The sequence below is a fragment of the Canis lupus genome, chromosome 3 (assembly GCF_003254725.2).
Source record: "Canis lupus dingo isolate Sandy chromosome 3, ASM325472v2, whole genome shotgun sequence".
Lineage (NCBI taxonomy): Eukaryota > Metazoa > Chordata > Mammalia > Carnivora > Canidae > Canis > Canis lupus.
Window position 1 is genome coordinate 61801156 of NC_064245.1, and position 24978 is coordinate 61826133.

The window sequence follows — 24978 nt, forward strand, 5'->3', positions numbered from 1 at the left end:
TTATCCAGGAAATAGAAGATACAGAAAATTACAGAGAAATGAGACTTAGAAGTTCAAACCAGGAGGTTCAAAAACTTTCTGAGTTCTTGGGGGGGGGGGGGAGTGGAGAGAAATAACTTTAGAAAGAAATAATACAATTTATAGGAAATAAGGACTTGAGTGTCCCGATTCAGAGTCCACCAAGGATGGTGACTAATTGTGGAAAGCCAGATATAAACAAAACAGTCTAAAACATACCGAAAGAGGGCAGCCTGGGTGGCTCAGTGGTTTAGCGCCATCTTCAACCCAGGGCGTGATCCTGGAGACCCGGGATTGAGTCCCACATCGGGCTCCCTACATGGAGCCTGCTTCTCCCTCTGCCTGTGTCTCTGCCTCTCTCTCTCTCTCTCATGAATAAATAAATAAAATATTTAAAACATACAGAAAGAGGCGCCTGTGTGGATCACTAGTAGGCCTTCAGCTCAAATCATGATACTGGGGCCCTGGGATGGAGCCCCCCATGTCGGGCTGCCAACTCATTGAGGAGTCTGCTTCTCCCTCTGCCCTCCTCCTGCTTGCTTCTCTCTCTCTCTCTCTCTCTCTCTCTCAATCTTTTAAAAAATAAATAAAGCATAAAGAAAGGAAGTTACATAAAAAAAAAAGGTATCTCACTAAATGTCTTAACAGTAACAACATTCAATGCTAAATAGTGGAGCATGGATTTCAAAATTCTGAAAGAAAATTACAGTGTAGAACTGCATAGTCAGATAACAATTTTGGACATTCAAACTATATTTTACAGGTAAACAGACTGTAACATAGTAACAACAAACCCTAAAGTACTAGTATAGGCATACCTGGGGGTTTGGTTCTAGACTATTGCAGAATATTCTAATAACGTGAGTCAAATTTCTGTCTTCCCAGTGCCTATAAGAGTTATGGCTGCACTATACTATGGTCTGTTGGGTGTGCAATTGCATTTTGTATACCAAAAAGAATGCCCATACTTTAATTTAAAAATACTGTATTGCTAAGAAATGTTAACCATCATCTGAGCTTTCAGTGAGTTGTAATCACTGATCACAGATCACCATAACAAATACCATAATAATGGAAAAGTTTAAAATATTGAGGGAATTACCAAAATGTGACAGACACAAACTGAGCAAATATTCTTTAAAAAATGGTGCCAACCGACTTGCTTGAGATAGGGTTGCTGCAAACCTTTAATTTGTAAACAGCGTAACATATGTGAAGCTCAGTAAAGCAAAACACAATAAAATAAGATATGCCCATAGGTCTATTTCTCACATGCACCTGAGACTGTTAAGTTACCTCTCTTCCATTTTCTGACATGTGACCTCAAAGGTCAGTCACCCTGTCTCGACCATGATGGAGAGGGCTTGGAAATTAAAAATATAACAAATTATAAAATAAGGCCAACAGTAGGGTTGCAAGATAGATTATCCAAAAAGTAGAAAGACATATGGAAAATAGAGAAAAAAGTTCAGTAGAGGAGGCAGGATGACTTCCTAGTAGTGGTTAAAGAAAAAAAAAAAATCAAAAACTAAAAAACAAACCAAACCAAACAAAAAATCTGAACCAGCTCTGTCCTCTTAAAACAGGACAACGGAAGCCCGTGAGGAAAAGTAGCACCCGACATTTTAAGTTATTTGATGTCTGTAATCAAGGTAGAAAAGTGGATACATGGCAGGTGTGATAGAACATATAACAGTCATTACCTGATACAGGAAAAATGTGGATGCATGCCTAATTATCGGTTTAACTAGGATGTCTATGTATACACACACAATATAAGAAAAACACAGTATTTGGGGAATTGGAGTGCTATTTAACACATAGGACTAGGATCCAGTTTTCCCTGAGTGTTTTCCAGCTCTTAGGACGCTGGGCTGTGAGGATTTGTGTGAAAAGAGGATACTACCATGGAGTCTTCTGGGGTGGAGAGACAAAACTGACTTAGGGTTACAACTGCAGAGAGTGGGATGAGTCAATCACTGAACCCGATTGTTTTTCTCTGAAGACACTGCCAGATTCTTGCAGTCTGCAGGCAAGAAGCTAAGAGACAAAGCTTCTGAACAAAGACACGGAGAAGCAGAGGAAAGGTTCTGGCAGTCTCACCAGGCTGAGAAGACGAGGATTATAGGTCAGAACTAAACAGAGAGAGGTGCCCTGGTGCCCACTGGGAAGTGAACCACCAGTAGACAGAGTTTGCTGAATTGCAATATGGCTTTAATACAGCTTAGTGTGAATGAGGCTGAGGGCACTGGCACCTGCTCTATTTACCTAGCAGAGTAAGGTATCTGTAGCCACTACCATTCCTTGTGCACAAGTTCAGCCTTCAGTTAAAAATTTCCTGGCTTGTCAAGGCACAGGGCCTTTTGACTGAAAATAAAAACACAAATGACTATAAAAACCTGTAGGTGAGTCACATACTGGAGTTAGTAGGCAAAAACTGTAATTAACATGCTCAAGAAAACAGAGAAAAAGGTGCAAAAAACATGAAATAATGGAGAATTTCACCTGGGAATTGAAATCTATAAAAGTACTGGATAAAACTAAAAGATTAGACACAACAAGAGGACCAATGAACTGGAAGATAAATATAAAACATCCTAACTAGAAAAAAAAAGAAGTGATAAAACAGAAAAAAAGATGAAGAAATAGATCACACACAGTTGAAGGTCTAACAATGTGTAATCAGAGAATAAGGCAAGAGAATACCACAGAAGCAGAGCTCTCCAAAGCTGATGCCAGACACTAACCCGTTTCAAGGGTCTCTGTGAGTCTCAACTAGGATAAATACAAGCAAATCCACACCTAAGCACATCATTATCAAACTGCTAAAAACAAAGACAAAGAAAAATGTTAGCCAGAGAAAATATTCACTTCTCTTCAGACATGACAGCTAGCTGCAGTAGAAATGAAGCTGGAAGACAATGGAATGACCTAGTTGTTATATACTCACACACACATGAAATTGGATATACACAGGATTTTCTACCTATATAGAGATATAACCTTATTTATACTTTTTTCATTTAAACATATATTCATTTTAAATTTTTAAATTGAGTTGTCTCATTTTTTTTGTTCTTGTTGAATTGTAGGAGCACTGTAAATATTCTGGTTCTTGGTATCTTAGCAGATATTCCAAGCAGATGATAGGCAAAAATCCTCTCCCATTCTGTGAGTTGTCTTTTCACTGTTATTATCCTTTGAGGCATAAAAGTTTTTAGTTAAGTCAAATGTATTTTTCTTTTTGTTGTATTTTTGGTGCTACATTTAAGAAACGATTGCCAAAGCCAAGAAAAATATAATACAGAATTTACCACTTGAATCCTCAAGTGCACACACTGTACAAGTTGTTTTTAACTTGCCTCTATGTTTTCTTCTATGATTTTTTTTTAAAGTAAGCCCTAGACCCAATGGGGGCTTGAACTCTTGACCCTGAGATCAAGAGTGGCATGCTCCACTGACCACACACCCCCTTCTAAGAATTTTACAATTTTAGCTCTTAAATTTAAATCTTTGATCTATTTTACATTAATTTTTGTATATGGTTTAAAGATTCAACTTCATGTTCATGCATGTAAATATCCCATTTTCCAAGCACCATTTGTTGGAGACTTTTCTTCATTGAATGGTCCTGAAACTCTTATTGACAACCATTTGACTACAGAGGTGAGGGTTCATTTCTGGACTCTCAATCTTATTCATCTATATATTAATCCTTATACCAGCCCCCCATACTGTTTAATTCCTGTACCTTCCTACATTTTCAAATTGGGAAATCTTCCAACTTTGCTCTTTTTCAGGATGGTTTTAGCTATCCTGAGTCCTTTGAAATTCCATACAAATTTTAGGATTTTTCCATTTCTATATAAATTGCCATTTTTTTTAAGATTTTTTTTTTCCTTGAGACACACAGAGAGAAAGAGGCAGAGACACAGGCAAAGGGATAAACAGGCTCCTCGCAGGAAGCCCAATGCAGGACTCTATCCTGGATCCTGGGATCACGCCCTGAACCAAAGGCAGACACTCAACTGCTGAGCCACCCAGGTGTCCCAAAATTGCCATTGGTTTGAGAGGGACTGCACTGTTGTATATTGTTTTGGATAGTTTTGCCATCTTAACAATAGTAAGCCTCTCAGCCCAGGAGCATACGAGGTCTTTCTCAAGTTCATTTCTTTCAGCAAGGTTTTGTAGTGATTTCTTTCAACAATGTTTCAGTGTACAAATTTTATACCTAATTGGTTAAATTTATGTGTAAGGATTTTATTCCTTTTGATGCTACAAAAATGGAACTTGAACTTCCTTTTCATTTTTTTAATTTATTTATTCATGAGACACAGAGAGAGAGAGAGAGAGACAGACAGGCAGAGAAGCAGGCTCCATGTAGGGAGCCTGACATGGGACTTAATCCCAGGTCTCCAGGATCAGGTCCTGGGCTGAAGGTGGCGCTATACCGCTGAGCTACCTGGGCTGCCCTAACTTCCTTTACAGATTGACCAGTGTATTCACTTACTGATGAATTCATGTCCTGCAGCTTTGCTGCATTCACTTATAAGTTCTCACAGTTATTTACGTGTATTGTGGGGTCTTTAGTTTTCTACTGCTGTGCCATCTACAGATACTCTTCCTCCTTCATTCTCAATGTATCTTTTCCTTCTTTCTTGCCTGACTGCTTTAGCTTGGACTTCCAGTACTGTTGGGCAGAAGTGATGAAATAAAGCATTTGTCCTGTTCCTGATCTTAGAGGAAAAGCTTGGTCTTATCACTGAACATCTTCACTGTGAGCTTTTATTCATCTATGGCCTTTATTGTATTGAGGTGCTTCTTTTCTGTTCCTGGTTTGTTGAGTGTTTTTATCATGAAAAGGTGTTGGGAAACACTTGTTCTGCCATGAATTGAGGTGATCATGTGTGTTTGTTTTTTTCCCTAGTCTATTAACGTAGTAATTGCCTTGATTCCCATAGGTTGAGCCACTCTTGCATTCCTTGGGAAAGACCCACTTGGTTATGGTGTGTAACGTTTCTAATATGCTGCTAAAGTCAGTGTGTTACCCATCTGTTGAAGACTTTTGCATCTATGTTGAGATATTACCCCAAAGCTTTCTTTTCCCATAGTGTCTTTGTGTGGCTTTGGTATCAGGATAATACTGACCTTATAGAATGACTTAGGAAGTGTTCTCGAATTTTTTTGAAGAAATTATGGAGAAAAGTAGTATACTTTACATGTTTGATAGAATTTACCCGTGAAACCATCTGGTAAATGGGCTTTTCTTTGTATGGATTTTAAATACTTCAATTTCACTTTTCATAGGTTTACTCGTTATTTTCTATTTGGAGTCAGTTTTGGTAGTTTTATTTCTAGGAATTTATCCATTTCATCTAGGTTATCCCATTTGTTGGCATACAGGTGTTCTTATTAGTCTTTTATAATCCTCCCTACTTCTATAAAGCTCAGTGATGTCCTTTCATTGATTTTAGTAATTTAAATCCTTTTTGCTTTATCAATCTAGCTAACCACATCTCAATTTTGTTGATCTCAAAGAAACAACTTCTATGTCCCTGGTTTTGTTTTCTATCATTCATTTCACTTATTTTTTACCATTACCTTTCTTCTGCTAGCTTTAGGTTTAGTTTGCTCTGCTTTTCTTTGTTCCTTAAGACATACAACTAGGCTATTGATTTGACCTTCTACTGTAATATATATATATTTATAGCTATAAAGATCCTCCGAGCACTGTTTTCACAGTATCCCATAAGTTCTGTTGTTTTCATTTTCATTCAAGTTATTTTCTAATTTCCTTTGTGACTTCTTTGACTCACCAGTTGTTTGAAAGTGTGTTGTTTAATATCCACTTATATGTGAGTTTTCCTGAATGTTCATATCCTGTAACACAGTAATTTCACATTTAAGTATATACCCAACAAGTATGGGAGCAAAGCTGCCCCCAAAAGACATACCGAATGTTCACTCTGGGCCATTAATGGCCAAAGCACCTAAATGACTGGAAGAATGGATAAACTGAAGCATAGTCATCTCATGAAATACTATATACAAGTGAAATGAATAAACCACACAGCATGAATCTCACAAATATGATACTGAACAACAGAAGCCACCCAAACCCAAATACATATTGAAGACTTTGATCTATTTTAAGTTCAAACAACAGGTAAAACAAAATTATGGGGGGATTCCTGGGTGGCTCAGTGGTTTACCGCCTGCCTTCGGTCCAGGGCATGACCCTGGAGTCCCGGGATCGAGTATATGACTTAGGACTCCTGCTAGTGTTACAGATGGAACACTAGCTCCCTGCATGGAGCCTGCTTCTCCCTCTGCCTATGTCTCTGCCTCTCTCTCTTTGTGTCTCTAATGAATAAATAAATCTTAAAAAAAAAATATATGATTAAGGTTGCATTTTTTGGGGAATTAAATTATAATTATAGTCAAAGGAGTGATCTCCATAAAAATCAATACCTTAAATCTTAAAAAAAAAAAAAAAAAAAGCTGGCAAGAATAAGGCTTCAAAATTACACCTACAAAGGATTTAGATACTGGAATTTACACATGCAGAACATAAAACTGAGAAATCTCTAATTTTTTAATATCTTTTTTTTTTAAGATTTTATTTTTTTATTCATGAGACACAGAGAGAGGCAGAGACATTGGCAGAGGAAGAAGCAGGCTCCCTATAGGGAACCTGATGTGGGAACCTGGGATCAAGTGAGCCAAAGGCAGATGCTCAACCACTGAGCCACCCAGGCACCCGAGAAATCTCTAATTAAAAAGGGAAGGCATAAATATTAATGATAAAAAAGATGCTACAGAGATTAATTAGCTCATAAGGGATAATGAAGAACTTCATGCCAAAAACTTGTAGAGATGAAATGTATGAATTCCCAGAAACCAGCAACTTAACAAAACAAAAATGTGCATAATTCTCAAGCATTTGAAAAAAAATCAAATCAGTATTTTAAAATCTTTCCTCAGTGAAAACAACAATTCAGAGATCTTATTTATAAATAAGTTCTATTTCAGTCAAGGAATACCAGTTAGGATACAGAAAATCTCTCATCTCTTTGTAGGGAACTCACACTACTTTGAAACCAAAATCTGGCAAAGACAGTCTGAGAAAAATCATAGGTCATTTTAACTATACATAAACATGCATTTCAAAAAACCTTAAAACCAAATATTAGCAACACAAGGTAAGTAATATATAGAAAGAAAACATCACAACCAAGGTGGATTTATCCAAGAAATGCAAGGTCTTACGTGGAGAAAAAAAAAATAATAATAAAGGATTGTACTGTAAGTCCCCTTGCCTTTCCCTAGAACTATTTCAAACCTTGAGGACTGCAGCTCACTGTCCCTTCTTGCTCTCCTGGAACTCCTGTACCTGACCTTTACCTTTTGACTTTTTACAGGCTGGGGGGGGGAGGGGAGGGTGGGAGAGAAGACAGTCTCCCTCAAGGAATGTACACCCCAAGAGGGCAGCGATATACATGGTTTCTCAATACCTGCCAGAACCAGGTGCAATACCAGGGCATTACAAATGTGCAGTGAATGTTCAAATTAACTGCATTTTCCTCTGATCTGACTTGTCTCCAACTGAAGGTAGGGCCTCTCAGCTAAAGGAGGCCAGCACATTCACCTTTTTTTTTTTTTTTTTTACCTCTGGGGCCACTCAAGAAGTGAAAGAAGCAAGCTTAGCCATCACCAACTGCCTGGGAATCCCAAGCTCACTCCTGGCACTGATCATATAAGGTATTGACTAGTAGCATACCATGCCCTCCCGGGCCCCCACTCCAGAGTGGAAGGCAACTGGGTCTGAGTGGTTGGGGCAGGGTGTGCACTGCACTGTCAAATTCCCGGTCCATCTAAGTCCATGCTGCTTGGAGCCCCTCCTTTGAGCTGGTACTGGTCCGCCCCACAGCCAGGCTTGGTTCTTACGACTGAGCTGAGGATGCTGCTTGACTAAGAACTCCAGGACCTGGACTTGTGGTTCCACTCCAAGAATGACCTCTCACCTGCTAGTTTCTGGATCAGTAGCCAGACAAGCAACTTTCCTGCACACACTGATGAAATATGCTAAACTGGAGTCAGAGAGGAATCACACATCTTGAGTAAAAGGGAAGAAAATCTATCCCAGAGAGCAAATTAATGCAAAAAAGAAATCTGGTTCAAATTAATGGTTTTATTTCCATCTGTAACACTAGCAGGAGTCCAACAGACTGATGTACATGGATATAGTTTAAATGTAACAAAGAAAGATTTGAACTATGTACAATGAAGAAAGGAAAATGATTTTTTATCAATCTTTTCCTATTTTGCAGTTTCTGAATGGTAGAAACTCAACATTTTTTCCCCAATTTAATTTAGCATGAAGGAATACAACCTTTATGATCAACCATTTGTCCTTAAGCACAAAACTTAAAGGAGATTTTGGCTGCATGGCGGTCTTGGTTTCTGAAGTCTGGGTACTGCTGGAACCTAACAAAAGAGTTTCCATGAAGCCCAGAAGGAACTTAATGGCAATGACGTCCAAATAGAGGGCAGACATACCTAGCATCGTGCCGATGAGAAATGATGTCCTGCCCTCCTTGACTCCAAGTAGAAAATTACTTTCATCCAAATTAACTGGAAGTGAGCCAAAGTTAAAAAGTCAGAATGAAGAATAAAACAAATTTCTTTTCACATACAGGAGGGACACTCCTTCAGCCCCGTTTAAAGTGAATTCTGTGCCGAGTCCCTGCTCCTTCAGAAAGATAAACTGAAGGTCAGTTATTGCTAGCAAAGCCAGAGGAGGCCCTGTTCCCACCTTGAAGATGTTTCACATGAAGAGGCTGTTGGTTTGGCTTAAAACCCTCTGAAGAAGGAGGGTGCAGAGGCAGAGGCAGGTTGACACAGCAAGGCCTCACTCCCACTAGCTGCCCCAGGCCCTGTGCTGTGAGAGGCAGCTCAGGCCACCCTGCTGCCTCCTCCAGGACCAAGCAGAGCATGTTATCTGGCTGCCCTGGGGAGAAGAGGCCACCATACTTTGCCAACCAAACCTATGGAGCAGTCAAAAGCCCAAAGGATCAAAGCCTATTGAAGGCCGGAAGAGCAGCTTCTAAAATGAATGTCAGTTGGTGTGGGGGTGGGGGTTAAAGCCGAAGGCAGAGCCCAGCTAACATCAGGTGGGCCAAATTCTCTGAAACTCTGGGCAGCCATGACTTGGACAACAGCATGGACATGGGTGGCTGGTAAGGCCACAAGTACTGCCACCACCTCCCAGTATTTATGCTTGAGTAGACATTAGGCAGTGGGAACTGAGGACCAGAGGGCATGTGGCAAACACAGGATAGATCTTATCAGAAAACAGAGAGGATACCTGACCACATGTCTGCCCAAAGTACCTAGCATGGCCTGTGCCAGGTGAAAAGCTCTGGGACACGGGTTAAGTTCCTGAGAACAGGTGGCAGGTAGGACTGGGTGGGACAGGCACTGCTCCACAGGCACCACGAGGACTCTGAGGAAACACTTCCAGTGCTACATCTCCTGGGCTGCTGAGAAGTAGACAAAGAACAGGCTTTATTGCACATTTCGTTCTTAGGAAACTGGGAATTGCCCTGTAGAGATTCTCCTGACCTGCAGACCCCCCTGCACATTGATGCTAGGGTACAGGTGGGATCACGAGTAACCTCTGACTCAAGGGAAGAGTCCAGTGGTGGGTCTTTCCAGGGCCATGCTCACAGCCGGGATCCTCAGGCCGGATGGACCTTGTTGGGCTTGGTCACCATGGCGCTTGCCCAGGAGAGCTGGGCGGACCTGCCTGCTCTCTGACCAGGACCAGCCCCTGGCGATACTGCCACGAGGAAGCTGGGACAAACTTTCCAGATGGGGAGAATTTCTTGCAAACGTGCATATTCCAGAAAGAGGCTGGAATCATGATTCTTGGTTCCAATGTGTCTAACTCCCTCTCTCCTACCCTGGAAGCAAACCGCCCAGAGTAGTAGAGATGTAGATCCTGGCCTGGGTGGGCCCTGGCTCCAGCTCCACAGCAGTAAACTGGAGGCAACGAAAGGGTCTAAGTGGGGTTTGGAAACAAAAGAGCAGTTTACATATCAGATGTTGGTTTTGAAATAGTCTTTTCGAGCTCGGGGTATTGAGGCAGAGAACCCACGAAAGGCTGTGTGGAGAACCCAACAGGCTGTCTGTCCATCCATCTCTCCCAAGCAGCTCTCCACACTTCATATATAAATGGGGTGGTATCGTTTGTGGTTGATCTTTTTCCTGCAAGTCGGGCAAGTGTTAGCATTCTTAAGGGCATCGCGGAGGCACTGGCTACAAAAGACGTGGCCACATTCTGTAGAAACAATGAGACGTCCGTTCTGTACAATCTAGAAAACATAAAAAAAAAAAAAAAAAAAAGAAACAGCTTTTGTGTGTGCCCTGGTCCCAGAGCAGCAACAGTCCCCAGAGAACCCTACTTCTGCTGAGCTGAGAGGAGGAAGGGCTAGGCAGGTCCGGAGAACTGAATATACCCACCTGCTCTGCGGTGTCAGGCAAGCATGAGCAGGGCCTCTGAAGCTGAGAGCAGAGGCAGGAGCCACTCTCCTGGCAGCCATGGCCCAAGAGTGTTGGAGGGACCCTGGATGCCTGAACCCACAGGGGCAGCGTTGGACAGCTCAGGAGCCATAGTAAGCACAGGGGTGGGGAACACGAGGGCCAGAGCTGGAGGCTGCAGGGCCCAAGAAGAAGCTGGCACATTCTCCCCTCATACACAGAGATGTGTGACAGGCCAGAGCAGAGGCAGCAAATCCCACCAAAGGAGAAGACCTTCTCTCTCATCTAATTCTTTCACAGAAGCCACGTGGAAACCAGGAGCAAGGAAGTTTGCTTACCTCAGAGTACCCGTCCATGCAGATTGGACAACTGACAGTACCAGAGGGCCTAAAATCATAGTGCTTCATGTCAGTTCCTTGGCAAACTCAAACATTCAATTACTGTAAATGGCTTCATATAAGCAGCCCATACCTTAGCAGAGGCACTAGGCATTTACAGAAAGGCCAATGGCCCCAATGGGGTACAGGAAGGAGGCAAGAGGGGAATGAAAAGTACACACAACCAGAGGTGCCCTGTCACCCCTGCCTCCCTGTCTGGGGCAGGAGCTGTGCCTAGCACCTCCAAGCATTCTTGCTGCAGATCACAGAGAGCCAGTGGATCTGTTCTTCACAGCAGGTGGTGCCGTATGTGAACAGCCCAGGGCAAGTCCCATCCACCCTGACAGTGCCAGACACAGACTTGTCCCACTGGGAATGGTTGAACTAGCTCTGAATCCAGACCCACCTGCACCCAGTTGCTGGGCACCTGCACAAGACCTTCGTGAGCCACGGGTGCACAGAACTTGGGAAAGGTCCCGTATTTCCAACACCCTACACCCCTGAGAAATGGTGGGGGTGGGGGGGGAGGATCCCCACTCCAGGATGCAAGTGGTCCCACGGGGCCAGAAGCATCTGGTGAGGCAGCAAGGCTTTCGGAGTGCTGGTACCTGAGTCCTGTGGCTGCCTCCTCCCTTGTGTTTCTGGGAGTGTGGGTGGTCACGTACACGTCTCTGTCCCTGGACAGCTCCTCGTCATCACTGCTCACCACACAGCTGTCAGCATGGTCCTGGCGTGGCCGCCTTGCGTTCCTCCGTGGCCGCCTCCTCTCTAAGGTGTGAATCCATGCTCAGGGCAGGGTTCCTAGCCCTGTCACCTCCCTAACCCCTTCCCGCCAGGGAAAGGCCAGTCCCAGACCCGAGAGACCACTGTCCTGTCTTCCCAGAAGAAGCCCCATCCCTGCCATGAGCAGGTGTCAGAGCTGTGGGGCCATCTAAAGTCTCTAAGGTGGTTAGCTTTCTCCAAAATCCAACGAGCTCAGCACTAGGGGTACTGTCTCCCCAGCAAACACAGAGCACTAATTGCAGGGGTGTCCCGCCCAGCATTTTTGTCCCCACAGGCCTGCCAAGAACTTCAGCATTGCACCCCTCACCCACATCACTTCTGTATCCAAACCCAATGAAAGAGAGAAGAAACCACTCACCGTCAACAATCTTTTAAAAAAAGGAAGAAAACAAAAGAGAAAGACACAATCAGTATGACATAAAATTCTCTGTATTTTTAAAAACTTATCTTAAATGATAAAATTGAAGCATTTTTAAATTTCAAATGCAAAATCCTCAGGGTACCAGTTAAGCCCTCCCACAGAATGGGATACATGCTGCCCTGTCCAGCACCGATGGGAGATCTGTACACCTCTCCACTCAGGCCCATCCCAGGTGCCCACCAGGTGCTGGGTGAGTCTGGGAGCTGCTGGCCTGGTGACCTGGGGAAGTTACTTACCCACTGGGGGGTGCCAGCTTCCTCTTCTGGAGCACAGAGGCACCAGTGCCCACAGCTCCCCCTACTGTTGCGAGGACTACACAAGATAACAAACATCTTGGGGCACTAGGGACGGGACTAGCTTACTAGCTCCACAGGCTCCTCATGTCCGGGTGCACCAGTGACAGGAATCTTATGTTCCAGATAGGCTACTGCCAAAGGTGGAGCCTTCCTGGGAGGAGGGTCTGCAGTGCTTATGATAGGGAATAATCAAATAATTGAAGTGTGACATGCAGGGACCAATGAGTGGCACACCAAGGACCAAGATCAATCTGATTCCATGTTCTCCAGGCTGACAAAAAAGCTACTGAGCAGTCGACAAGGCCATCATCTGTTCACTCATAACCTACACTAGGACTATTTTTGCTACAATGGTTTCACACCACATCTCTTCAGCCCCCTGAATTCCTAGACCTGTCTCTACAGCATCACCAGAAGCACACCTTTTCCCTCTTGCTTGCCACAGGCCATCAACCACCTCAGGAAAGCCCTCCTGATAGCTGTTGAAAGGCCCTTGGAGAAACTGGAAGCTCTCTCCAGCCCAAGTCCCTTGTGGCAGGGACTGTGAATACGAAGTAAGCTCCCCCTACCCAGGGAAGCACATTCGGAGGCCATCCCAGTTGCTGGAACTGTGTGGTGGCAGACGTGGTGGGCAGTATGAGAGACTGTCATGGCAGAGGTCGTGGTGTATGAAGCCCAGGGCCCCCTCCTTGGCAAGGGGCTGTTATAGCATTTCTTGGGACCCAGAGAGATCAAAACCCCTGGCCTCCTGCTCCAGCCCTTCTGCTTGGGCCAGAAGGAACAGCTTCTAGGATGGATCAAGGCTGAGATGTCTGGAGTTATTCCTAGAGACCTGCTCCTCCAACCTTTTCAAGACCAAGCAGTAGCTCTTTCTATGTATTAAAATCCATGTGCTTTAGAACCATCACAGTGGATTCAGTTTTCCAACCTGAACCCTGACAGATACAAACAGCCATCCCAGGAAAGAAGAAGGTCTAAGTAAGCATAAAGGTCTTCATTTTGCAGATGAGAACACGACCCACAGGCAGAGCTACTAAAGGCACTTCCCCCACCCCCTAGAAGAGGCTGGATGGACTGTGCAACTATGAAATTGAGGGGACAGCAATCTCATCACTGGGATTCTTAACTGGAAAAAAAGCTTGGGCTGACAAGAGATGAAGTCCTTATGAGGTCTATAAAAGGAGGGCTCTGAATTTAGCCAAGAACAAAAGGAAAACCTGCTGTAGGCAGGGATGACTCTAGCCTTCTGGCACTCCAACACTGCCTCACCTCCTTTGGTCAGGACGGGCCATTTAATGAGGTGTGGACACACCTGGAAGGGAACACAACGCTGCTGGCTGCCCAGCAAGCGGTGTGTGGGAACCGGGTCTCCATGGGCTCTCGTGAATCAGAACCAGCTTGCTTCCAGAAGTGCCAGGCTCGGGCCAGACCTGAACCCCCAGGGAGGTACAGACGCTGCCTCCTCCCCAAGGCTCAGGATGGGAGCTCCTCACATAATTACTGGGTAAGTGTAGTGGCCAGAAAGCTATCCTCACTGCTGAGGACGCTGTCTCTGTCTTTTAACAGAAAAGCTCAGGGAGGAAGGTCCTCATCCTAAGTGTAGAAAACAATGGAGCCACAGCCTGGCCTCCTAGCTCCCTGCCCTTGGCACCTCTGTGCCCACATCCTGGCTGAGCGACAGGCGACACTGCAACCAGTGGTCCCTCCAGCCAACAGCTGAACCACATCAAATTCCAGAACCTCTGTAGGCATCTGCAGGCACTCTGGAATGGCCCTTCCTCGTGCCTGGAGCCCTGCAGGTAGCATAGTGCTTACCCGGAACAAGAGATGGGGGTGGGATGGAGGGTAGGGGATGGGCAGGAAGCTCTGAGGATTCTCCTCTGGAAGGGAGGCCTTTAAAAGAAACAAAATACCAACACCCCAAACCCCTGGTCTGAATAGCTGAGTCAGTACTGCAACAAGGGGCTTGAGATCAGACCTGCACATCCCACTTCCCCTTTAGGTCTGTTTTTTCTTTCTTAAGTATGGAATAAACCACAGGTCAGAGCACTGACACATATGACAGGTCTGGAGAAAGGACAACCCACAGAAGACACCTGGTGTCACTTGCTTTCACACCAGGGTTCACACATTGACTCCGGGCCGCTCACCTGAAGGCCCTCTGGGCTCCTGAAACACAGCCTCAGAATTCCTCCAAGTCCTGACATCCATGTCACAGGCTCCTGGTCAGTGAGGGAGGACAAGCCCCTCTACCACCAGGACACAAAACCCCAGGCATTCTAGGTACCTCCTGGGGCTGCAAACAATATGCTGAGTGAAATAATAGGACAAACCAAGCAGAAGTCCCTGAGGTCCTCTGTATGCAAGCAGGCCCCTCACATTCCTAAAAATGCTCAGCCAGCCAAAAGCTCTGCAAGCCACTTGATTTAGACAGCCTCCTCACTTGGCTTCACAGGTTGCTGCACTGGAAAAACATCTACCTCCACCTACTGGCTCCTCTCTAGGTCCAGTGGTTGCACACAGCATGCAAGTATACATTCCTGTTACTGTTGCCGTGCCAGGAGTACCAGGAAAACCGGTTCTCACATTAACGTTCCAGTCAAAGTAAGTAGTTCCTATCTGATTGCATGTACAACTCTTTCCCCAAATTCCTGGATGTGGTGACCAAGCCCTTCTTTTTTCACACACGTTTATGTTCATTCACAGTCATTCTAGCCGGCACTGGGTGCCCCTCAGGCCCTAGACTATTCCCATGGAGACAGAGAAAGAGAAGCCTCTGTCCTTGCTGCAAGGGAGCTTCAGTTAAGGAAACCTGTTGCAGGCAGGGATGACCCCAGAATCAAAAAAAACTAGGCAGATACGGAATGTAACACAAATCACATGACTCACTGGTACATTATGAAAACAGACCAAAAAGAGATTCCAGGGAAACCGACCTGACTTAAAAAAAAAACACTCTTTAAAAACAACACTGGGCACCCCAGGTGGCTCAGCGGTTTAGCACCACCTTCAGCCCAGGGTCTGATCCTGGAGTCCCACATCAGGCTCCCTGCATGGAGCCTACTTCTCCCTCTGCCTGTGTCTCTGCCCCCAGCCCCCCCATCTGTCTCTCATGAATAAATAAAATATTTAAAAAAAATAAAAATAAAAAGATAAAAAACAACAACACTTTTGAAATTCAGTGAGGGGAAGCAATCTAAGCAAATACCATTTTCAGTATCTTCCCCTCTTAAAGACTCAATTTCTTAAAGATAAGGAGCACATCTTTTCTATCAACACGCCACCCCCTATAGCCAGAGTAGAGGATGACATGGTGCAAATGCTCATGTAAAGGGCACCTGGCTGGTTCAATTGATTAAGCAGCTGCCTTCAGTTCAGGTTATGATCCCAGGATCCTGGAGTCCCAGGATAGAGCCCCACACCAGACTAAGCCCAGTGTCAGGCTCCCTACTTAGCTACAAGTCTGCGTCTCCCTCTTCCTCAGTCCTCAGCTCCTGCGAACACACACGTGCTCTCTCAAAATGTTTTTTAAAAAGTGGCCTGATCATAGATCAATGGAACAGAATAGAGAACCCAGAAGTGGACCCTCAACTTTATGGTCAACTAATATTCGATAAAGGAGGAAAGACTATCCATTGGAAGAAAGACAGTCTCTTCAATAAATGGTGCTGGGAAAATTGGACATCCACATGCAGAAGAATGAAACTAGACCACTCTCTTTCACCACACACAAAGATAAACTCAAAATGGATGAAAGATCTAAATGTGAGACAAGATTCCATCAAAATCCTAGAGAAGAACACAGGCAACACCCTTTTTGAACTCGGCCACAGTAACTTCTTGCAAGATACATCCACAAAGGCAAAAGAAACAAAAGCAAAAATGAACTATTGGGACTTCATCAAGATAAGAAGCTTTTACACAGCAAAGGATACAGTCAACAAAACTAAAAGACAACCTACAGAATGGGAGAAGATATTTGCAAATGACATATCAGATAAAGGGCTAGTTTCCAAGATCTATAAAGAACTTATTAAACTCAACACCAAAGAAACAAACAATCCAATCATGAAATGGGCAAAAGACATGAACAGAAATCTCACAGAGGAAGACATAGACATGGTCAACATGCATATGAGAAAATGTCCTGCATCACTTGCCATCAGGGAAATACAAATCAAAACCACAATGAGATACCACCTCACACCAGTGAGAATGGGAAAATTAACAAGGCAGGAAACCACAAATGTTGGAGAGGATGCGGAGAAAAGGGAACCCTCTTACACTGTTGGTGGGAATGTGAACTGTGGTGCAGCCACTCTGGAAAACTGTGTGGAAGTTCCTCAAAGAGTTAAAAATAGACCTGCCCTACGACCCAGCGATTGCACTGTTGGGGATTTACCCCAAAGATACAGATGCAACGAAACGCAGGGACACCTGCACCCCGATGTTTCTAGCAGCAATGGCCACAATAGCCAAACTGTGGAAGGAGCCTCGGTGTCTATCGAAAGATGAGTGGATAAAGAAGATGTGGTTTATGTATACAATGGAATATTACTCAGCTATTAGAAATGACAAATACCCACCATTTGCTTCAACGTGGATGGAGCTGGAGGGTATTATGCTGAGTGAAGTAAGTCAGTCGGAGAAGGACAAACATTATATGTTCTCATTCATTTGGGGAATATAAATAATAGTGAAAGGGAATATAAGGGAAGGGAGAAGAAATGTGTGGGAAATAGCAGAAAGGGAGACAGAACGTAAAGACTGCTAACTCTGGGAAACGAACTAGGGGTGGTAGAAGGGGAGGAGGGCGGGGGGGTGGGAGTGAATGGGTGACGGGCACTGGGGGTTATTCTGTATGTTGGTAAATTGAACACCAATAAAAAATAAATTAAAAAAAAAACACAAACAAAAAAAATAAAAAATAAAAAATAAAAAGTGGCCTGAGGGCACCTGGGTGGCTCAGAGGTTGAGCATCTGCCTTTGGCTAAGGTCATGATCCCAGGGTCCTAGGATAGACTCCCAGCCATCAAGCTCCCTATGAGGAGCCTGCTTCTCCCTCTGCCTAGTCTCTGCCTCTCTCTCCGTGTCTCTCATGTGTCTCTCTCATTTTAAATAAAAAGGTATCTAAAAAAATATGTGCTCAAACTAAAGGGAATATGATAATCCAGAGGGAAAAAAGCACAGAAGATTCTTAAAAAACCAAAGTCTACTTGTGAAAGCCTCAAGGAGAAACCAAAGCTCAGGCAGGACCTGTGGGGGCAGGTCATTCAGTCAAAGCCAGCCACCTCTTGCAGTCTAGGCTCAAAGAAAGTCTCAGGAACTATCAAAGAACACACAGCCTATATTTTCTGACTAATAAAGCAATAATTAAAAGAATCAGTAACAACAAAAAGGAAATAAAACACCACATGTTTGGAAGTTAAAAAATACAAATTTGATAAATATGTGGAATTGAATATAAAATACTTATAACAAAACCTGTAGGATATAGCTTAAAAATATAAGACATTTACTGGAAAAAAATGATGAAAATTAGTAAGTTAGAAAGACAGCAAAATAAACTCAAGGAAAAAAAAAAAAACAGCAATCCTAAATGAAAACAAACTTACAGGACAAAGATCCACAAAGCTAAAACTTGGTTCTCTGAAAAATCTAATAAACTTCTGGTTATGCTAAACAGAAAACACAAACAACCAACATCAGAAATGAAAAAAGAGACATCATTACAGATTCCACAGTGTATACATTAAGACATCACAGGGAGATCCCTGGGTGGTTCAGCGATTTAGGGCCGCCTTTGGCCCAGGGCGTGACCCTGGGGACCCGGGATCGAGTCCCACGTCTGGCTCCCTGCAGGGAGCCTGCTTCCCCCTCTGCCTATGTCTCTGCCTCTCTCTGTCTCTTCTTGAATAAATAAATAAAATCTTAAAAAAAAAAAAAAAAAGACATCACAAACATTTACACCAATAAAGCTGAATATTTTAGACAAGATCAACAAACTCTAAAAAAACCTGAGGCTAGGTACCTTCACTGTGGATTTCTACCAACTTGCAAAGGAAGAAGTTAACTCCAAGATTACAAATCTTCTGGAGGACAAATAAACGGTGCCTAACTCACTTTTGTATCAAAAACCTCATAAGGAATGTGTACAAGATAAAAATTACAAATCATCATACTGATAAAATAGATATGAAAGTCGTATATATAAAACAGTAAAAAAAAAACTGTAGCAAACAGAAACTGGAAATATATAAAAAGATCACAATGTTTTATTAGTTTAATACTAAAAACCAATGTAATTTTCCACTTCAATGTATGAAAGGGGAAAATTTCTTTTGTGCAAGTGTTAAAATTCAACATTGAGGAGCACCTGGGTGGCTCAGTCAGTGAATGCAGTCCAGCAACAGGCTCCTTGCTAAGTGAGGAGTCTGCTTCTCTCTCTCCCTCTGCTTGTGTGCTCTCTCTCAAATTAATAAATTTAAAAAAAAAAATAAAATTCAACATTGATTTTTTTTTTTACTATTTTTAATTTTATTTTATTTTTTAAAGATTTATTTATTCATGAGAGAGGCAGAGACACAGGCAGAGGGAGAAGCAAGCTTCATGCAGGGAGCCTGATGTGGGACTTGATCCCCAGACTTCAGGTTCACACCCTGAGCCAAAGGCAGACACTTAACCGCTGAGCCACCCAGGAATCCCAACATTGATTTTTTTTAAAAGAGGAAGCACAATTTATATTATTTATTTGAGAGACAGTGAGCACATGCGCATGTACATAAGCATAGGGGAGAGGGGCAGAGGGAGAAGTGAAGCTCAAGCATACTCCCTGCTAAGCACAAAGTCCAAATGCTGGATCCCACAACCCTGAGATCATGACCTGAGCTGAAATCAAGAGTTGGATACTCAAATGACTGAGCCATCCAGGCATCCCAAATTCAACATTAATTCTTGAAGAAACTTGCAGACCAACAGGAAATAAAGGGGAACTTCTCCAATCTGAATGAAGGGCATAAACAACAGCAGCAATAAAACCTACCAGAGAGAGCTTATTTAATGGTCAAAGTCTGAAAGGAGTCCTTCAGATTTGCGATGAGACAAAAATGTCCAGGACTGACACTACTTTTATTCAGCCAGTGCTGAGTTTTCTTTAGCCAGTGTGTTAAGGGGGGAAAAAAAAGGAAATTAAGAGAGAACTAAAATTTATTGTGTACAGAAATCCAGAAGATTTACAGATTAAGAATTGCTGGATTGAAAAATAGAGATAAAATTAATTGTGTTTCTTTATACTGGTAAATAATTTAAAAAAATACAAACTTTATAATAATTCCATTTTTAATAGCTTCCTAAAATACTATGTATCTAGGAATAAATCTTTTTTTTTTTTTTAAAGATTTATTTACTTGAGAGTGAGAGAGTACATGCACAAGCACAGAGGGAAGGGGAGAAGACGACTCCCCACCGAGCAGGGAGACTGATGTGGGGCTTGATCCCAGGACCCTGGGATCATGGAGCCAAAAGCAGATGTTCAACTGACTGAACCACCAAGATGTCTCAATGAATAAATCTTCTAACAAAAGACTTGCAAAACCATCATAAGGAACACTGTAAGACTTTACTAAAAAGAGCTGAAGACCCCACCTCATGGGGCACCTGGGTGGCTCAGTCAGTTGAGCATCTGCTCTTGGCTCAGGTCATGATCCCAGGGTCCTGGGACCAAGCCCTGCCTTGGGCTCCCTACTCCGTGGGAAGCCTGTTTCTCCCTCTGCTTGTGCTCATAAGCTCTCCCTCTGACAAATAAATAAATAAAATCTTTTTTTTTTTTTTTTAAAAAAAGGACCCCACCTCAAACTACACACAAAAGGCAATTCATGTAGATTAGTCACTTGTGGAAGGCAAGATAGTAAAACTCAGGATATAGGAACAGACTTTTATATCCAAAATAATAAATTCAACTGTATTAAAATTAACTTCTGTACATAAATTGAAAAGAGCAGACCCCCTCAGAGGAAGACACAAAACCTAACTAGTGGTATCCTACTTATCACTGATAAAGAATTCCTAAAACAAGACAAAAACAAGGCAGAAAGGGGCACCTGGCTGGCTCAGTCAGTAGAGCACGCAGGTTTTGATGTCAAAAAGTTCTGAGTTCAAGGCCCATGATGGGTATAGAGCCTACTTTAAAAATGTCTAGAAAAACAGAACAAAACAAAACCCGTAAGCCAGACAACCAAATGGAGAAGACAAGGGGTTGCTCTGTTCTAGATCAATTTCTTTGGCTAATGTAAAAATTCTATGTACAATATGTGTGTGAAAAAAAATATATATATATAAAAGATTTTAACAGGCACTTCATGGAAGATGAAAACAAGCTACCACCACCACCAGACTGCCAGGAGTAAAGTGGGAGGGAGCACGTGGAGGAGAGTACACCGAAAACAGTGGAAAGCATGTGAGTGAGCACAATCCTGTTAAAACAGTTTGCCATCAATCTAGTAAAAGTCAAAGATACACATGCCCAGGGATCCAGCAGCGATGGCCTTTTTTTGGGTCCACAATGCCCAAAATAAAAGTTAATTTGTAGAGAAAATGCCTAAGCAAAGATGTATGAAGTCTTAATCCTATGGCATTTTTTAGTTCTACTAATTCACTGGGGGCTCTGGAGTCTTTAGAGAGTGGGAAGGACACAGTCTGTGAAGTTCCTTCACTAAAGTTGTGAAGCCAAGCCTGGATCAGGATATACAGAGTCCAATCTTCAAGATACAGAGCTGGCTACTCCCAAGCAGGGCTGAAGAGGCACACATGGCCTGTTCCCACAGATTCTGGTTGAACTGGTAAAAATAACCGCAATTTGGGAACAGATCACATTTATCCATACACACACTGCGGCAGGCAAGGCCTGGGGTCACCCTGAATTTAAAATTCACCTCCTTGCCCTGAGTCAGTACTACAATTTTTTCCAAGTAGATATGCTTAGAGTGAGAACTTCAGCCTCACATGTATTTCTCACTATAAATTTAAAAACTGGCATTTGAATTTATTAAAATAAACAACAAAAAGTAGAGAATGAGTAGAATCAGAGGTGCTATAAAGTCCAAAGCAATTATTTTATAGCTGGGAACCTGAGACCACGGTAAGCTAACTTCTATGATTAAAATGACCAGTACACCTGGGACCAGAAAGCCAAGACCCCTACTTCCCAGACTGGTCCCTGCTTTCCCCATCGCCGGCCTCTGGCCAGCCATCCACTCCCAGGACAGCTCCCCCAACCCATTTACATCTCCTGATGGCTCTCCATGCCCAGGGAAACACAAAGAAGCCCAGCAGGAAGGGCAGTCTAATTAATAGTAATAATAATAATAATAATAATAATAATAATAATAATAATAAATCATCCAAGGCATGAAAACAACTTTATTTTTTTTTATTTTTTATTTTTTATTTATTTATGATAGTCATACACACAGAGAGAGAGAGAGAGAGAGAGAGAGAGGCAGAGACACAGGCAGAGGGAGAAGCAGGCTCCATGCACCGGGAGCCCGACGTGGGATTCGATCCCAGGTCTCCAGGATCGCGCCCTGGGCCAAAGGCAGGCGCCAAACCGCTGCGCCACCCAGGGATCCCGAAAGCAACTTTAGATGGCGTGTCACACAACAGAAGTCAATCACTGCCTCCTTGAGGGCTGGAAGGTCTTTTTTTTTTTTTTTTTAAGATTTTATTTATTTGAGAAACAAAGAGAGAGGCAGAGACACAGGCAGAGGGAGAAGCAGGCTCCATGCAGGGAGCCCGACATGGGACTCGATCCCGGGTCCCCAGGATCACACCCTGGGCCAAAGGCGGCACTAAACCACTGAGCCACCTGGGATGCCCGAGGGCTGGAAGGTCTTAGAAGCAGAATCCTCCCAGGGCTGCAAGTGGGGACTGAGCATCAGAGAAAATACGGGCAAATACGAGCATTAGCTGCCTTTCCTTTGGGATGGGGTATTTTTATGTGTATGTGTGCCTGTATGCGTGTTTATACAGACACACCACAGGACACCCTGGCAGTTTTCAATCAAGACCCAAGTCTAAACCTAAAATCTGTCAAGACAGTTCCCCATCATCGCCCTTTTCTTTTTTTTTTTTTTTTGAGTGAACAATTTTCATTGAAACCTTCTTTTCTTTTAAAGAAGATTGAAGGGACCAAAAAAAAAAAAAAAATTAAAGAAGATTGAAGGGATGCCTGGGTGGCTCAGTGGTTGAGCATCTGCCTACAGCTCAGAGTGTGATCCTGTGTTTCCGAGATCAAGTCCCACATCGGGCTCCCTGCAGAGCCTGCTTCTCCCTCTGCCTGTCTCTGCCTCTCTCTCTCTCTGTGTCTCTCTCGTGAATAAATAAATAAAATAGATAGATAGGTAGATGATAGATAAAAAGTTTGAAGCTTCTCAGCACAACCCTATTCTGAGTTTGTAAGCACAATCAGAATACGGCCAGAATAGTGGGCTCCAAGGCCAGAGGAGACTCAGCTTCTACCAGCTCCATCCTCGGCAGCACCTACCTCCCACTCACTCCACTCCACAAACTGCACATCAGATCAGAAATTGCTAAAGAGGCACCCTTGAGAGGCAGATGTAGCTTTCAGGTACAGGTCTGTGGGCTGAGCAGACACCAGGACCCACACACAGGCGTACCCCCACATTGTATAGCGGGTCTGAGGGAACCACTCCTCTACATGTCCTCCACCCAGACCAGGTCTCCTTCCTTGAGGGCCAGCCAGGGCAAGTGTGCTCTTTGCCAGGGTCCAAAGCTGGTGCCACAGGAAGGGGGCACCAGCAGCTTCCCAAGCCCCATCCTCCCTAGAATCACAACACAACCAAGCCTCCCAGCAGTGATGCAGGATGCCTGCATCCTCTGAGGCAGCTGTGCCTCCAGACTTCCCAGCGGCAGTGCCAAGTACGTATCCTCCCCCACCCCCCAGCAGCTGTGAGGATGTAACACATTTACTGGGCACCACCCTAGGTGCTAGGCACTCAAATACAGGATGATTTTTAAGCCTCACGATGCCCTACTGGCATGGAAGGCATGTCCCCATTCAGAGTGAATGAGGCTAAGTAACTTGCCCAAGGTCACATAGGTGGTACACAGTATAGAACAGGGGACTACAGAGGCAGGCTCTTGGGGTTCTCCCCACACGGCTTCCCTGACAGCTGGGGCCAAACCAGGGTCACACAGATTTACGGTCCATAGGCAACAAAGCCACAACAAATGATTTTCCAGAAACACTTTCTATCTTGGGCTCTAGTCACTCTGGTTTCTTCAGTATAAACTATAACTTGTGATCAAGGTCTTCAGAAGTTGGTGTTGGCCAAAGGCCGACAGCCAGGAAGTTTCAACCACTCACTCCAACACTTACCACGACAGAGTCATTGTGAGTCAGGTCAACAACCACAGGCTCTAACGATTCACAGGTGAGGTCCACTATTTCATCTCCAGCTTTAAAATAAAGCATTTTAACAAGCATTAAGAGAAAAGTAAAGGTATGTTGCTCTAAGCTTCACTAAATGATTACAAATGAAGCACAGGCTTACACCAAACTAAATTCCCCCCCAAAGGACAGAATGAAGAACATCAGGTCTAGTCCCTTTTTCAGGGGTGACAGCCAACGAATGCCTTTCCAGGATTTTGCTGAGTGGTGGTCTATGGATTTTACAACTACACCAAGGGGAGGGGCCGATTCTTGTGCACACACACCTGCATCCCTGTGGCCTCACTGTCGTACAACTAGGCCTCCATGCCCCCACCTGCCCCTGCACAGGGGAGAGGCAGTGACCTACCTTGGAGTGCTAGGGGGCGTCCGGGGAGAGGATCAGGCATGTTCATCTCCTCAAGGCCTTTCTCTTTGGGATACACCCGCCTTACACCTCCTCCTCCGGGCTGCTGCTCACCTACAGGCCTCATCAGGCTCAGTTCTGTCTCTCACCAGTTAGATAATCCTCTCCATGTGGCTCTCAAGCAGGACAAGGGTGGTATTTACTGATCCCTTAGACTCCCAACAAACCCCAATGGGCTAGGCCTGTTCAGCTTGCCTTGGGCCCTAGACTACACTGTGGGGTCTATGTGAACACAGAATGTCAGGGGAAGGGCAGAGGTATCTGTGAGGCACTTCTGTGAGGTAGGTAAGAATGAACAGCAGAGAACAACTTTCATTTATATGAACCAAAAAAATTTACCATCTTTTTTGCTTCTATCATAGCACTAAAGAAGTGTTAAGAATAGAATTTTTTAAAGTAGTTAGTTGGGGGACAGTAAGTCGTAATACATTTAGCAATTCAAACTTGCTTTATTTTTTCATATTAAAAAGTTTCACAGAAATAAAAACCACAGTATAGGAGAGAGATCCAAGGTAACTTACACAAAATGACCTCTTCCTTTTTAAAGACTAGCCCAGACACCAATATACTCTAAGTCACAGAGCCATTCTCGTTCCAGTAGACACGATTTCTGGCTCTCACAAACAAAAGCATGTGCACAGCCCTGCACACATGATAAGGCAGACTGT

At 43.7% G+C, this 24978-nt stretch overlaps 2 protein-coding genes across 3 annotated transcripts in view; both read right to left on the minus strand.

Annotated features, from left to right (window-relative positions):
- Positions 1-8189: 8189 nt before the first annotated feature.
- RNF4 (ring finger protein 4) lies at positions 8190-13031 on the minus strand. Its single transcript, XM_049107707.1, has 4 exons — positions 13007-13031; positions 11546-11723; positions 10899-10947; positions 8190-10394 (listed from the first exon to the last, which is right to left on the minus strand). The coding sequence occupies exons 1-4, from the start codon at positions 13029-13031 to the stop codon at positions 10245-10247; spliced, it is 402 nt and encodes a 133-aa protein (XP_048963664.1). The 3' UTR covers positions 8190-10244.
- LOC112653334 (E3 ubiquitin-protein ligase RNF4) overlaps positions 8190-24978 on the minus strand; it is a 37932-nt gene continuing 21143 nt past the window's right edge. For both annotated transcript variants that reach the window (XM_049108579.1, XM_049108580.1), the window contains exons 4-6: positions 11546-23912; positions 10899-10947; positions 8190-10394 (exon numbers count right to left, since the gene is read on the minus strand). In XM_049108579.1, the coding sequence (XP_048964536.1) occupies positions 23809-23912 (104 nt within the window). In that variant the 3' untranslated portion in view covers positions 8190-10394; positions 10899-10947; positions 11546-23808. The remainder of the gene's footprint in view (positions 10395-10898; positions 10948-11545; positions 23913-24978) is intronic.